The sequence below is a fragment of the Giraffa tippelskirchi genome, chromosome 5, assembly GCF_054371585.1.
Source record: "Giraffa tippelskirchi isolate mGirTip1 chromosome 5, T2T-mGirTip1v1.2.pri, whole genome shotgun sequence".
Lineage (NCBI taxonomy): Eukaryota > Metazoa > Chordata > Mammalia > Artiodactyla > Giraffidae > Giraffa > Giraffa tippelskirchi.
This window is the reverse complement of record NC_137279.1, coordinates 102608930-102624753: the sequence shown is the minus strand read 5'-3', so window position 1 is coordinate 102624753 and position 15824 is coordinate 102608930. Positions and strand designations below refer to the sequence as shown.

At 39.5% G+C, this 15824-nt stretch overlaps 1 protein-coding gene across 27 annotated transcripts in view; it reads left to right on the top strand.

The window, feature by feature from the left end:
- Window positions 1–15824, top strand: part of PDE4DIP (phosphodiesterase 4D interacting protein) — a 147832-nt gene that overhangs the window by 36621 nt on the left and 95387 nt on the right. For 17 of the 27 annotated variants that reach the window (XR_014052515.1, XR_014052513.1, XR_014052510.1 and 14 more), the window contains exons 2-5: window positions 1081–1157; window positions 3725–3848; window positions 4034–4209; window positions 8238–8352. Coding sequence is in view for 15 of the 27 variants with exons in the window: in XM_081486118.1 (XP_081342244.1) it covers window positions 1081–1157; window positions 3725–3848; window positions 4034–4209; window positions 8238–8352 (492 nt within the window). In the remaining 12 variants the exon portion in view is untranslated. Of the gene's footprint in view, window positions 1–1080; window positions 1158–3724; window positions 3849–4033; window positions 4210–8234; window positions 8353–15824 lie in introns of all 27 variants that reach the window. The other 10 variants (XR_014052511.1, XR_014052505.1, XR_014052507.1 and 7 more) reach the window with 1 other exon arrangement.

The window sequence follows — 15824 nt, the reverse complement described above, 5'->3', positions numbered from 1 at the left end:
CAGCATTACAGGCGCATTCTTTACCAGCAGAGCCACAAGGAAAGCCCCGTACTCTTCTGGGGACATGTAGAAAAAGAGAGGCTCTCTTCTTCCCAGCCGCTCTTTCTTGAGTACATACATTTGCATAGGTATCTTGACAAAGAGCTGGCATAAATTGGTGATAAGATAAGCAAATGCAGTTAAATTCAGATTCTCTTCAGCTGTATATAGAATTTTAACAGTTCACATTTGCATATTTACTAATGGAGAATGGAGAAATGTGATTAATTATGCAGGAATTTTTCTGAAGAGAAAGGTTACAGAGAGTTAGAATTTAATGTTGTAAATTGGAATGTACTTACATTTCCATGTGGTAGATTTTGTAACACCCATGAAATTACCTTGATCCACCAGAATAATTGATTGTTATCCACCAGAATAAAAGATTTATGACCTAGTCTTGTGAGATGAGACTGTTTTAGCAGTTCTATGTGAGGCTCATAAACTTTATTGTCTGTTTGCTTGGATAGATAAATGATAAAACCTAGCGAAGTAACTGTATTTATTCTTTTTTCCCCTCCCTTTCATTTCTCTTTTCTACTTACTTAGAAGAAGAGTGTTTAGATTGAATATCTGTTTGTGTGCAGGTGCCCAGAATATTCCACCTTTGGTGTAATTATTTTCTTTTCTTTGTATGACATATTGTTAATTTAATATGTAATTTTGGCTGAGAACTTCAGCTATCCTAGTCAGGAAGGGAAAACTATTGTTTTTATAAGTAATAATAGCAATTTTTTTTTAAATTACTTAGTTATTTACAATATTGTGTTAGTTTCAGATGTATAGCAAAGTGATTCAGATATGTGTGTGTATAGCGGTGTGTACTTGTTAATCCCATACTTCTAATTTATCTCCCACCTCCACTTTGGTAATTGTAAGTTTGTTTTTTATGTCTGTGAGTTGGTTTCTGTTTTGTAAATAAGTTCATTGGTGTCATATTTTATATTCCACATATAAGTGGTGTCATATAATATTTGTCTTTCTCTGTCTAACTGGGTGTCTGTGGCAGTTAATAATAATTAACACCTGTTTGCTTTTCAGAACATCGAGTTGAAGGTTGAAGTAGAGAGCCTGAAACGAGAACTCCAGGACAAGAAACAGCATCCAGATAAAACATGGTGAGTTGCAGCTTGAACTAGTTGAACCCTTGGTTCTTTCCAGAGTCTGGCTTATTTAACTGTAACCAAATTCTTGAACCTTAATTCTGGCATTTGCATGCTGTATCCAATTCAGGAATTGAAACAAGGGGCCTTCTTTTCCTTGGGCTCTCTAAGTCTGAGAGACACTGAAGCAGATTGTAATGTCATCAAACCTAAGCCAATAAACTTCCTGGTCAGTAATCTACAAAGAACATACCAGGTTGACACAGAATTTGGGGGAAATGGGTACTCTCATATACTGCTGGTGAGAATGTAAATTGTGGTAACATTTTTGGAATGTGCTACTACTTATGAAACTAAAAAATTAATACTTTCCTTGATCAAATAATTCCTAAAAGGAATCTATTCATCGTAAATAAAAGTATGAGTATGAAAGGATAAATATATAAGGATATTAACCACATCATTTTTTTGTAATGGCAAAAAAATTTGAAACAACTATCCATCAATAGGACAATGGTTGAAAACATTTCAATATAAACATACTATGGAATATTATATAGTCATTAAAAATGAGTTGGCTCTATGTATTATTATCCCAGTAAATGAGTTGGCTCTATGTATTATTATCCCAGTGGGAAGTCCCTGATACACTAAGTAAGGGGCAAAGTGCTGAGTGATACTTAGAATATAAGCCCCTTTGGGTAAAGACAGACAACCTATGTGTACATGTGCTTGCTTGAGTATGCATAGAAAAAACTGCAGGGTTACATACCAAACACTTTAACATTGCTTTTATCAAGAGAGTGAGATTGAAATTTGTGATAGGGAGAAGACTTGATTATTTTTATATACCAATATTATTAGCATGGTTACTTTTATAACTAAAAACCCCTTAGTTTTAAATGACAAATGTTACTGAAATTTTTACTAAAAATAATTTTCAGATTATGTCCTAGAATCACTATATATTCAATCTGATCTTGCATTCCTTCTATCTCTACAGTATTTCTTGATACTTATTAATAGAGTGATCATCCAGCAATATTAAAATACTCAAATTAGACTCAGCTGTACACAGTATACTGGTATTACTCAATTACTTACTAAGGCATTAAATGAGCTAATAGATTTTAGGAAAATGTGAAATACCAATTGAGTTATAAATTTTGAGATTTGTGTAGTGTATTTTTAATTATCATTTCAGCCTTTTATTAGGTGGCATTATCCTATTTTTAGAAATGAGAAAGCTAAGGTACAGAGTGTTAAAGTCTTTGCAGATGAGTGGCAGAACCCACAACATCTGGCATCAAGTTCAAGGCACTTCTGACTTCACAACAGGTGTAGCCTATTAAATCAGGCATTCCTGGCTAACTGAGTTACTTAGAAAATGTGTAACTTCAATCTTACACTATTGTACTTAGCTGTTGTCTATTACATTTATCAAGGAATATGGAGTCAAAGTAAAAGTTGATTATTCCTGAGGTCTGCCTATTTAGGGGGTTTTAGGTTATTCTTTTGACTGGTGTCACTTGTATAACAAAGACCCTTCTACTCCCAAAAGGCTATATAATAACATGAACTCAAGATAAATATAGTCTCCAGGACAGTGCTGAGTAGTGTCCACTATCGACCAAGGAATTCTATAATCTTTAAGGAGGCTCCATTTGGTCACCATGGACACAACTTCTTGGGCCTAATATTAAAATACTCCTGGGCTTGGACAGATCACCTTTGATTTATCATGAGCCTGTGAAGGTTCAGTATTGTTCTCTCTACCCTGAAAACAAGAAGATGGTCAGTGGTTCTCAACAAATGGCTTAAAACAGGAATAAAATCAAACCGGAATTAAGTTCATTCAGCACCTGATACTGCCCTCAAAGTCTAATCCTCAGACATCCAAGGGCAGCTGTTGTCAGCTATAAATAAGCTGGTGACACCTTACCCGCTTCGTGCTAGTGCCTGGACATTCATTCCTGAGGACATCAGAGAAGCAAAGCTGGCCCAGAACCCTGATCTTCCATAGATTAAATGTCCACTTTCTGCATGGGACCATGGGGAAACTGGATAGAACTCTAGGTAAGTAGCCCAGACTCAGGACAGTCTACAGGTTACTTGGCTAGAAAGGACAAGAGCCTTTCTGTGGCTGTCCAAATGGATATTCTGTTCCAGCAACTTAAATGGAAGGAACACTCTAAATTCAAATAGCAAGAAATCAAGGAATGAGCAAAGGACTCTGGGAGAGCAGTCCAAATGGAAGAGTCCAGGAACGGTGACAGTGAACATGGATGCTGAGTTCTAAGCCATTTGATCACTACCTGCCTTTCAACTGAAAGCTTTTCCTCTTAAAGCTGAAGCAATAGTGAAGCTTCTCGGTGTCAAGTATATTCTGATTGACAAGCAATACAAATTAGAGTTCCTGAAAGGTTATCTGAAAAGTTGGAATGAGCAGTTCCATGAATAATTGCAGTTCCACAAATAATTTCTTCTCACCAGTGTGATTCAGAATTACTGAAACAGCCTGAATGGGTCCACTTGCTAAGTTATATAGCTGGATGTGACTGGCTAACGTTCTGTGGTTTTAGTGCTGATGCGGAGAAGATCAACAGCCATAATGAAGCTGAGCTCCGGCGCCAGTTTGAGGAGAGACAGCAGGAGACGGAGCATGTTTACGAGCTCCTGGAGAATAAGATCCAGCTTCTGCAAGAGGTGAGTATCCCCAACTAGGGGTCCCCTTTTATCTCTTTCCTGACTGCTCTGCCTCCTGGCCTTCACCTTTTCCCTCTCTACTTTCCTTCCTAAGCTCCTTAAGTGTCCCTATGTTTCAGGGCTCCTAACCTAGGTGGGGGCTCTGCAGCTTCTTGGTTTTCATTCTTTTTTGTGTCTTCTTGCAGGAGTCCAGGCTAGCGAAAAATGAAGCCGCACGGATGGCGGCTCTGGTGGAAGCAGAGAAAGAGTGTAACCTGGAGCTCTCAGAGAAACTGAAGGGAGTCACCAAGGAACGGGAAGATGTACCAGGAGACCGGGTCGCATCTGACCAGTACACTGAGGCCCTGGCCCAGAGGGACAAGTAGGTACCTTTGGTACTGTATTTGCTACTTGTCTTCTGCCTGTTCTGGAGCCTGTGAGAGTATATAGCAGCTGCACTGTTGCCTTTTAAGGACTTATAGTGGACCTTCACCATTTCCAAGACTTTATGGCTCCCCTAAGTAAAGAATCTCTTTTTAGGGTTGAGTCTTTAATGGTATCCATTAATAGAACTGATTTGCTGGCAATCAGGGGATTTAAGTAGGTGTAAGTAGAACAATGGTCAAATGATAGTGAACAAGAGACATGATCACTTTTTCACATGTATTGAGCACCTGCTGTATGCCAGACACTGGACTAAGCCCTCAGGTTACAAAGATGAAAGACCCATTTCCTGTCATCGAGACACATGTTATACGTTATTAATAACTTCTCTGGTAGAAGTAACATGGGATACTCTCGAGTGTATAGGATTGTCATCTACTCAAGAGCAGGGTGCCATTGGAAGTTTCCTGGAGGAGGTGATATTTGAGGTGGATTTTGAAGAGTGAATAGGAGTTAGAAGAAACAGTGTAAGAAGTGGTTGCTGCTGCCGCTGCTGCTAGGTCGCTTCAGTCGTGTCCAACTCTGTGCGACCCCATAGACGGCAGCCCACCAGGCTCCCCCGTCCCTGGGATTCTCCACGCAAGAACATTGGAGTGGGTTGCCATTTCCTTCTCCAATGCAAGAAAGTGAAAAGTGCAAGTGAAGTTGCTCAGTCGTGCCCGACTCGTAGCGACCCCATGGACTGCAGCCTACCAGGCTCCTCTGTCCATGGGATTTTCCAGGCAAGAATACTGGAGTGGGGTGCCATTGCCTTCTCCGAAGAAGTGGTTAGGGAGGGGAAATGTCCTGTGCAGGAGGAAACACCATTGAGAGGAAACACAGGGACAGGCATATTTCAAGACGTATAATTAGTTCTACATGACCAGAGTGGAGGGTCTGGGGAAGACTAGTGAGAGGTAAGCTGTATTGGGAAAAGGGCGTCTGATTATGCTGGCTTTGTATTTAAAAGGAACTTGAGTTTTCTCATAAAGGTAAGTTTGGCAGTTTTTGAGGCCGGGTCTGTGTCTTGGTTATTACAGCAACTTCTTAACTGTTCTCTTTACTTCTGGTCCTGCCCTTTTCCATTTCATCCCAATCTAACAATTCAGAGCAGTTTTGAAATGAAATTGACAAATATTTAGCCTCTTCAATGGATGATACTACAGTGGCATAAAAAGTCTTAAGTGGTTTTTAACCAGATAGGTGAAACAAACAGTGTACACACAGTGACCAATGACCAATGTGATCTTTTTGAGACACAAATCTGATCATATTATTGCAGAGCCGTTTGGAAAGTTCTCAACATCTTTAGGAGGTAAGATCTGTTCTTAGTGTGGCCATTAAAGCCCATTATGTTCTGACCCCTGATTTCCCCAGACTCATCCCCTACCATGGCTCCTAAAGATTCACTGATTCCAGACTAGTAATAATAATGATGACTAAGGTTTGCTGGGCTCTTACTATATAACTGAGCTGAGTCCTTTATATTCTTGTTTAATTCTCCCATAAAGTTTAATTCTCTCATAAAATTAACAACCCCATGAGATAGGGATTATTATACTTTACAAAGGAAGAAATTGGCATTTAGAGAGTTCTGTAACATGGCTTCAGCTTCAGGCTTTGCTAGAATCCAGACCCTGAAGGCAAACCACCTCCAGAAGCATACAGTGCTATGTCAGGTACCCAAAATTTTGCTCATGCTCTTCCTTTGTGAGGAAACATCTGTGCTTTCCCCTCCTGGTGAACTCTTGTTCATTCTTCAAAACTCATGAAGGCATCAATGGTTACTTCTGTGAAGGCTTTTGTGACAGAATTAAGTATTTATATTCTTATTTTGTTTTGTATGCGTGCATGCTCAGTCACTAAGTCATGTCCTACTCTTTGCGACCCCATAGACAGTAGCCCTCCAGGCTGCTCTATCCATGGAATTCTCCAGGCAAGAATACTGGAGTGAGTTGCTATTTCCTAGCAACCAGGGGATCTTCCTGACCCAGGGATCAAACCTGCATCTCCTGTGTCTCCTGCATTGATTGGCAAGTGGATTCTTTAGCACTGCACCACCTGGGAAGCCCTTGTTTTGTATGCACATCCATTAGTGTACAGTCTTCTGCGCATTGTTGTATTTTCTTTCAGATCTTCTCTGCTAGATTACCTGAGACTCTGTCCCATCTCTGTATTCCAGTGAACACTTGTCAAACCAAAAGGAAAAAAAACAGATGTACCTAACAAATTAAGGGAGTTCATGTCAGATGGCCTTGAATAGCTTTGTAAAGTAGGAAAGTAGATCATCTGTAGAGATTGAGGGTCAAAGGGAATAGTGAGATATGAGGCTTAAGAAAAGTAGGGATGTTCTAGCACAGATACCATGGGGAAGTTAATATGAAGTCCACATTCGTCATCTAACTATCATTGCAACTTACATTCATATACATTTTTAAGTTTTTAAAGTTCTTTCTCATCCCCAAATCTAAGCTGATCCTCATACCTTAAATTAATTTATAATTTGTTTATGAGATTCCTTCTTCACTTTCTGGTGCCCTTAACCTTTCGGCCATACTATTTTCCTGCCAAGGTGTTATCACTGTCTTAACATATGCTGTGTTGCATGCGTGCTGTTGTGACCCCTGGGACTGTAGCCTGCTAGGCTCCTCTATCCATGGGATTCTCCAGGCAAGAATACTGGAGTGGGTTGCCATTCCCTTTTCCAAGGGATCTTCCTGACCCAGGGATCAAACCTGCATCTCCTGCATATCCTGCATTGGCAGGCAGATTCTTTACCATTGAGCCACCTGGGAAGCCACACACACAGAAATAATAATCACAATCAGAAATTTTACATCTATTACCAGCATGTTTTCCAAGGACAGGTATCTCTAGTACTCAGATTTACACACAGAAAAACAGCAAGATATGCCTTGCACAAAACTGTTGATTTGAACCTGGGTTTATATACATCAGCACAGCATGCACAGTCTTTGACAATTGAATTCTGGTCTGAATTTCCAGCCTCTTCTCTAGCCATTGTCTCTTCCCACCAGCCTTTCCCCTGCTAGTAACTCTTCCCCATATATCTCGTATCTTCATGCCTTCATTCCTTTATTTAAGCTCCTTCCTCTGAGCCTATAAAACAACCCAGTCTTCAAAATCTCTTCTCCTGAGCTTCCCCCAGGCTCCTCCAAATCAAACGAATTACTTCTTCTCTATCTTTCTTCCTGTAGCTCCATGACAATACTCACTGTACTATTTGGTTCATACCTTTGGTAGGGTAACATTTATTATAGTCTATCTGTTGATATAGCTGAGACTCCCTATTCCGCAGACTCTTGGCACACACACCAAAAAAGTTTAACTTCCTGTAGAGATTGTGTGTTTTCCAACTTTATATCACCAGTACATTGGGGATGCATTGAATTATATACGTAATATGTGTATGTGTGCCCATTCATGTCTGACTCTTTTGTGACCCCATGGACTGTAGCCCACCAGGCTCCTCTTCAGGGATTCTTCAGGCAAGAATACTGGAGTGGGTTGCCATGTCCTCCTCCAGGGGATCTTCCCTACCCAGGGATCAAACCCACATCTCTTGTTTCCTGCATTGGCAGGTGGATTCTTTACCACCGTGCCACCTGGGAAGCCCATATACATAATGGTTACTTGATAATTGTTTTTTTAACTGGAACAACAATAACAAACAAACAAAAAGACCCACAACTTCCAAGAGTGTTACGGTCTATAGATCCATGGATTGGCTACAGGAGGTCTATGAACCTGTGACAATGTAAGCAAAAAACTCATTTGTGTATATATTGGGGGGCTGGGGCAGAGAATACATGGCTTACTGAAGAAAAGTATCAAAGAGTTCAATGATTTTAAAAAGGTAAAAACTTTCTGTACCAGACCATGCTATCTTTAGAGTGGGCTGAAAAATAAAGTTAGTAATATATCTTGACCATAATTGTTGTTCTTACTTTTTCTTTGCTCCAGAAGAATTGAAGAACTGAGTCAGAGCCTGGCTGCACAAGAGAAACTTGTAGAACAGCTGTCTCAAGAGAAACAACGACTGCTACATCTGTTGGAGGAGCCAGCTGACATGGAAGTGCAGGTGAGGTTTGGGCTGTACTTCCTGAGGCACTTGCTTCATGCTTTCAGGAGCCTGACTTTACATATAAATGTATTAGTCTTCTATTGCTGTGTAAGCAATTACTGCAAACTTAGTGGTTCAGAACAACATGCATTTATTATTCCAAAGTTTCTGTGGGTCAAGAGTCCACAGAATTTTCTGCTCAGGGTCTCACAAGTCTGAAATCAAGGTGTCAGCTGGGCTGCTTTCTCAGCTGGAGGCTCACTTAGAGAAGGATCCACTTCTAAGCTCCCTCAAGTTGTTAGAAGAATATTGCTGTGTGATTGTAGAAGTTATGGCAGCTAGCTTCTTCACAGCAGCAGTTGAGAGAGACAGTCTCTTACTTCTCAACACCCTTTTAAGGAGTTCACCTGATTAAGTCAAGTCATCAGTGTGCTCTACCTTTTGGTTAACTTAAAGTCAACTGAGTAGGGATCTTAATTACATCTGCCACACCCCTTCACTTTTGCCATATAATATTGCATAACTATGTAGCGATATCCCTCACCTTTGCCATTTTCTATTGGTTATAAGCCAGTTACAGGTCTCTCCACGTTCAAGGAGTGGCGATTATACAAAGGTGTGGATACTAGGAGGTAATGACCACAGGGGCCATCTCAGGGTTCTGCCTGCCACAGTGAGTGATGTATAGCTATAGAGAATGCAGTGTGGTTTTAATATTGAGCAGAGAACTCTCACTGCTGTGAATGTAATCACATTAATCTATATGGTTATTCTTGGAGGTTACCTCAGAAGGAGCTCCTCTTCTTCATTCAACTTTTAATTTACTAAAAATATACTTTCTGAAGGAACCCTAGGATCCATCTCTGATCAAGCAACATAAACAATTACTAGATATTCTTACAAATCTTAGATCAATGATGAAGCAAAATGTGCAATTTAATTTATTGGTCACGTATACAAAGGTTGGAATCAGGTTAAAAAGAGCCGGGCTAACAATGAGTATAAAGCAGTGTTTCCCTACCTTTCCCATATCATGACAAAAATAGCTAATAATAATAAACATGTAGAAAATGACATGATTTACAACAAAAGCAAGATGCTTAAGTGACTTTTTCTCATTATCAACTGCTCTTTTTTATTACTCAAGTCATAAATAGCAATTACATAAAATAAAATCTGAAAATTCAAATAAGCAAAAAAATGTTTTCAATAGCTGTGACCAGTATAAAAGAAAGACAGTTTTTAAAATTGAGACCCTGCAATAAATTTACTCATTAATTATAGTTTTAAATAGTAGTAAATGATAATATTTATAAGGGGTGACAGAAATGGATGGAGCCTCTCACTTGAAAGTGGTCAGCCTGGGTGCTTAGACCACAATGAAGGCAGAAGAAATCACTCTCTTGACTGCACTATCAACCCCTTGGACTCTAAATCCATTTTGCTTGGAAAGCTCTGGTTAACAAACTCAGAAAATGATGTGCATATGTGTAATTTGATAGATATGAGTAAAAATTAAAGTTCATAGGCTTTTTGCAGGATACGTACTGAAATATATGGGAGATCCCACAACATTTTAAAATTTGAAATAACTTGGCTGGAAATTAGAAGAAGAATTGGATTTCTGTCCTAATTCTTTCTTTATTAACTATGGATAGTCACTTCTATGGATACATCACTTCTCAGCCTCCATATGTGTAAAATGGGAAAATTAGCCCAAATAATCTCCAAAGGATCCTATAATTTTGACATTGAGTTCAGCATCATTGGGGAAAGTGTATAGTCCCCAAGATAAGCACTTTGAAAGAAAAATACTCATCTAAATTCTGAAATAAAATCACTCTCATTGTTCTAGTTTTATATTTACAGACACACTGGTGTGATATATTTATGTACACATACTTATTTTCATTAGCATATTTGGTAAGCACTGAAATGAGTATATGTAGTTCAATATTTGAATGCTAATAAGGGGAACTGAGTTTGTGTCAGTTTTTAAAACAGACTTGAAGAACAGAAAAATTATAATTTCAAAGAGACTAAATTATTTACCAATCTATCCTAAAGAAATGCTTAGAATAAGTTAAGTACAGCGTCTAGAAGATAATAACATTAGGTGAGCAGAAAAAAGAAATGCATCAAGTCACATAAATTGTACTAACTTGATATGCTTCTTTAATGTTGCTGGGACCTATAAAAATTTATTATTATTATTGCCCAACATTTTGTACACTTGATCACATTGTGCTGTGAATTCTGTCAATTAGTGTTTCCCAACCTTTTGCATAGAAAGCTCAGTTTCATAGATGATTGAGGGTCGCTGTTACTCTGAAGTAAGTGACTGAAACTGGTCATGGTTAGAGGTGATTACCTGTGTCTACCTTCTGACCCGTCCACCACCTGAGACCCGAGGACATGACATCTCAGCACAGGGGTGGGCCACTTTTTCAGGTGTTGTCCAGAACACCCAAGATGGAAAGCTCTGCCATAGCGGGCCTCTGACAGTAGGTCCTCTCAAATGTGGAGGAGAGAAAGCCTCCCATAGCTCACTTTCTAGTTACTCCCTTTGGGTCTGTGCCTTACGAAGAAAAAAATAAATTGGCACCAAGTACTGCTCAGTATGCATAGAATTATTTTATATTATCATTTCCTTCTCCAAGGGACCTTCCCAACCCAGAACTTGAACCCAAGTCTCCTGCATTGGCAGGCGGGTGGATTCTTTACCACTGAGCCACATGGGAAGCCCAATTATCACTTCTAAACAGCCCAAAGAAGACTGGCCAGAGAGTCAGCTTTCTAGTGAGCGTTCAGATAATTCTCTGAAAACTTCTTCCCTCAATGTGTGTCCAGGTTCCAAAAGAAAACAATGTTTTGGTCACAGTGTTTCTATCTTATATTCTATGGCCTAAACAGAAAGAAATTTGAAATTTGGGACTATGTTTAGCTTGGGACTATTTAGCTATGCTCAAGTGGTTCAGATTGTCTTAATGAAAGGATACAGTCAAGTCCTCTTAGAGAAATAATCTTGGTCCTTCAAGAACCGACTCTAGTATGAAGTCTCTTGGGTTTTAATTAGGGAAGCAGAGTGGTATGAAAGAATGAGCTCAGGTTTTGGAATTTGATTCCAACATAAACACTTTTTAGATGAATGGCCTTGAACAAGTTATATAGCCCTTCCAAGTACAATTTCCTCCTCTGTAATGTTCACCTCTTTATAAGGATTAGAAATAATATATGTATAGTGCCTAACAGTGCTCAAAACATGGTAACTACTGTTGTCATTATGCATGTCAACAACATGGAAGAAAGTAAGGCTATTCTTAAAATGAGTAGCAGCTAAAAAAGACATAGTCATTGAGTCAGACATTTCAGACTTGACTCACATTGTAACTATCTTTGTCTTATGAAAGACAAAGACAAAATTATTAAATATAGCATATTTGTGAGATTAATGGTCACAGTTATCCCTCTGGACCTATTACCCTTGCACAGAGAAAAACTGGTTCATAGGCAAAGACCAAACTCAAAGTTACCAGTTTGTGTTATTGCTCCCCAGGAAGACCACAACAGAGTGTGAATCCTTCAGGGTAAATTGGTCACAGTGAGAATTATAATCTCATTTTAGTCTCCTAGACACACAAAAAAATATTGAAGCACTTTCTATAACACCTTGGGATCATGTAGTCATATTCTAATGGTTCAGATTATTATAATATTAAGACCTAAAAGTAAAGTCACAGGATTTCTTAATACCTATTCCAAGTATAATTTAAAATATTTATCAATGAATATTCAACAACTTTTCTATAGTAATAACATCAGCACATATGGTAGCATTTTCTGTGTGCCAGGTGCTACTCTAAATACCTTATATATTAACTCAATTTAAGTCTCAAAGCAACCCAGTAAATTAGATACTGAACTACATGAAACATAAAAAGAGATTAATTTATAATAAGCCAATGGTTATATTAGTATGTAAATTTTTAGGCACAGCTCTATTAAAGATTATAAAGAAATAAGCAGATGCTTATATGTGGAGTCCCAGCTTCAAATGCAGTCTAATGCAGGCATGTTATATTGGCAATTCAAAAACAGCAAGTGGCAATGTCAAGGTACACAAACTCTTGGTAAAATTTCCAATAAAGAACTAACATAATCCTCCTTTAATTTACATATCAGTTTAATTCATAGAAGATTCAGAGTATATTAACGTTGGGTTCCTATATACAACAGAATTAAGTCCTAGGTCCAGGTGATTATATAAACAATTTGATTACTTCCATTAGTGCCCAGTGGAACATTTGAAAGTCATTCAGATTTGGGGACAAGGCTCTGTCCTGCCTATTGTCAGTTATGTAGTACCCCTAGCCCCACTCATCATTGAAACAAGAAATGCCCCACAAATTTTCAATGCATTCTAGGATATGACTGCTTGGTAAGAACCACAGGTCTGGGAATCCTGGCCTTCAAATGGTTTAAAATCCAATAAGTGACTGGCATATAAACAAAGTATTAAAATGTGGCATGATAAATGGAGAGAAATATAAGAAATATACTCATAGTGCTAAGAGAACCCAGAGAGGAGAGGGATTATCTTTATCTTTGGAAGTCAGAGAAAGCCTCACTTGGAAGTCAGCCTGGATCTGGGGCCTTTTAAAGGCTGAGTACCCTAGGCAGACAGTAAGAGAAGGGCATTCTAGGCACGGGAACAATATGTACAATGATATAGAACACACTCAAGGAATTGGGAGTCATTGGTGTTACCAAATATATGATAAGCGTTGAAGAATGATGGAATATATAGCTGGAAAATCCCATAAATGTCAAGCTAAGGACTTCATGTTCTAGGCGTGGGGTTCCCAATCTCTGGGCTGCAGAATGGTGCCTCCTACCAGATCAGTGGCAGAATTAGATTAGAAATAAAGTACACAATAAATGTAATGAGCTTGAATCATCCTGAAACCATCCTCCTACCCCTAGTCCATGGAAAAATTGTCTTCCACAAAATTATCCCCAGGTGTCAGAAAGGTTGGGGACTGCTGTTCTAGGTAATGAAGAACTAAAAATTTTTTTTAAAAAAATAAGCAAAGGGAATAAAAGCCTTTGAAGTGGCATTATAGAAAGATAATCCTGGTGATTGTTTAGATGCAGGATTTACTGAGCAGATCATTGATGTCATCTCCCAGGTGGCTCAGTGGTAAAGAATCTGCCTGCCAATGCAGGAGTCAAATGAGATGCTGGTTCAGTCCCTGGATTGGAAAGATCCCCTGGAGAAGCAAACAGCAACCCACTCCAGTATTCTTGCCTGGAGAATTCCATGGACAGAGGAGCCTGGCGGGCTACAGTCCATAGGGTCACACAGAGTTGGACATGCATGCACTTGGGATAGCAAATCATGGTTCAGTGCAGCTGTTAACTGCTTCAACCTAGCCCATTCTGTGAATTAGATAAAGGTAAAGAATGTTATAAAACCAGTTATAGAGCACTTCGCCTATACAGTGATGTGTGACAACTCTTGATTTGTGACACCCCAAGCCCTGATGCTGGGAACGACTGAGGGCGGGAGGAGAAGGGGACGACAGAGGATGAGATGGTTGGATGGCATCACCGACTCAATGGACATGAGTTTGGGTAAATTCCGGGAGTTGGTGATGGACAGGAAGACCTGGGGTGTTGCAGTCCATGGGGTCGCAAAGAGTCAGACACGACTGACTGAGCGACTGAACTGAACTGAACTGAAGCCCTTGATGCGGGTGTTATCCTTGTTTGCTAACAATAGCAGCATCTTAGTTCTACTGTATTATACTCAAACTGTAATCTGCCATGCCACTTGTCACTACAGGAGCCACACCTCCACGACGTGAAAGGCACAAGTTAAATTTCTAAGCTCCGGGCCTGCTCCACAGAGACTGAAGAATTTTTTCATCTCCAGCAAAGCCATCCCCCAAACCCCTTACAGATGTTAGGGAACAAAGGAGCTTCAGTTCTGAGGAGTGATTCCCTTCCTCCGCCTCCTCCCAGCCCCTCACAATTGGGAACTCCACACCTGGGCTTCAGAAGAAAGACAGCTCACAACTCATACACTTCTAGGTTTGAGTTGTTCAAATGTAAGACACTTACCTTACCCCTCCTCCCATAGATAAATATTATGCTTCTTCTGTAATCCCAGTATGAAAGTCTGGACTGAGAAGTAATCTCTGAGCACAGGAAGTTTACTTCAGAGTCTTCCTCAAATAAGAAAGACAGTTTTGATAACAATTATTTGATTTAATTGATTTTACTATTCCTCTAGCTGTTTGCCTTTTCCATTCTACCAGAACATTGTATGTTGTTGTTGTCTTTAAGTTGTGTCCAACTCTTTGCAACCCTACAGAGTGTAGCCCACCAGGCTCCTCTGTCCATGGGATTTTCCAGGTAAAAATACTGGAGTGGGTTGCTATTTCCTTCTCCTTTCCAACCCAGTTTGGCAGGCGGATTCTTTATTAGCATCCATTTTAGCTGGATTGTATCTGTAGAATACTTATGAACTTCTTTTATATAATTAACTTCATAAAACAACAACAAAAATACCACAAACTTGACATGCCATGGATTGACAACACTCCATGTTTGCTTTCAATGCTCCATGTCCATTCAGATCAACAGCATGTTGTGACCAGACTGCTCAGGAGCTTCGTGATGGAGCTGTCAGGCCATGGCAACTTGTCTACATCTTTCTTACCAGGGACTCAGAAAACCTAATAAAGTTCAGTTTACAAAATGTTTTTCTCTTCCTTAGTGAAGGTATCCACAAAGTCGCAGGTGAAAGCTGTCAGTTGTTCTGGTTATTGATATTAGTCTCTTCTTCAGAATCAATGTGCCTGCTCAGTCACATCCAACTCTTTGTGACCCTTTGGACTATAGCCTGCCAGACTCCTGTGTCCATGGGATTTTTCAGGCAAGGATACTAGAATGGGTTGCCATTTACTCTTCCTGGGAATCTTCCATGACCTAGCATTGAATCCTCATCTCCTGCATTGTAGGTGGATTCTTTACCTGCTGAGCCATCAGGGTAGCCCCTTTCTACAGAATAGTAGAAGCTTTATTTCAAAGAACTTTTTAAATGAAACCAGACCTGAAGGGTATGAAGGCAGGAGGGGAGATAATATCCTTGCAAAGGAATATCTGGAGAAATTCTTGCTTTGTTTATTTTTTTTCCCCCTCCATTCCCCCCGACCAGTATTATATAAACACCATTTATTAATGTGTGATTACACTGTGCTTGGCCTAAAAATTGAAACAGGACAACAGACTTAGGGGAGTCACTCATTAAGCCATCAGGACCTTCCTCCTCACACAAAGCAGCAGACACTTGAGTCATTGCATTTATGCCTCGTTTGGAACTTAATGTAAATATCACTGCATGCAGTGAGGCAGATTTCCTAAAATAGCAAACATTCCAGTGTTACCATGGAGACATCTGATGTAGAAGGTTAAGGCAAGAATGC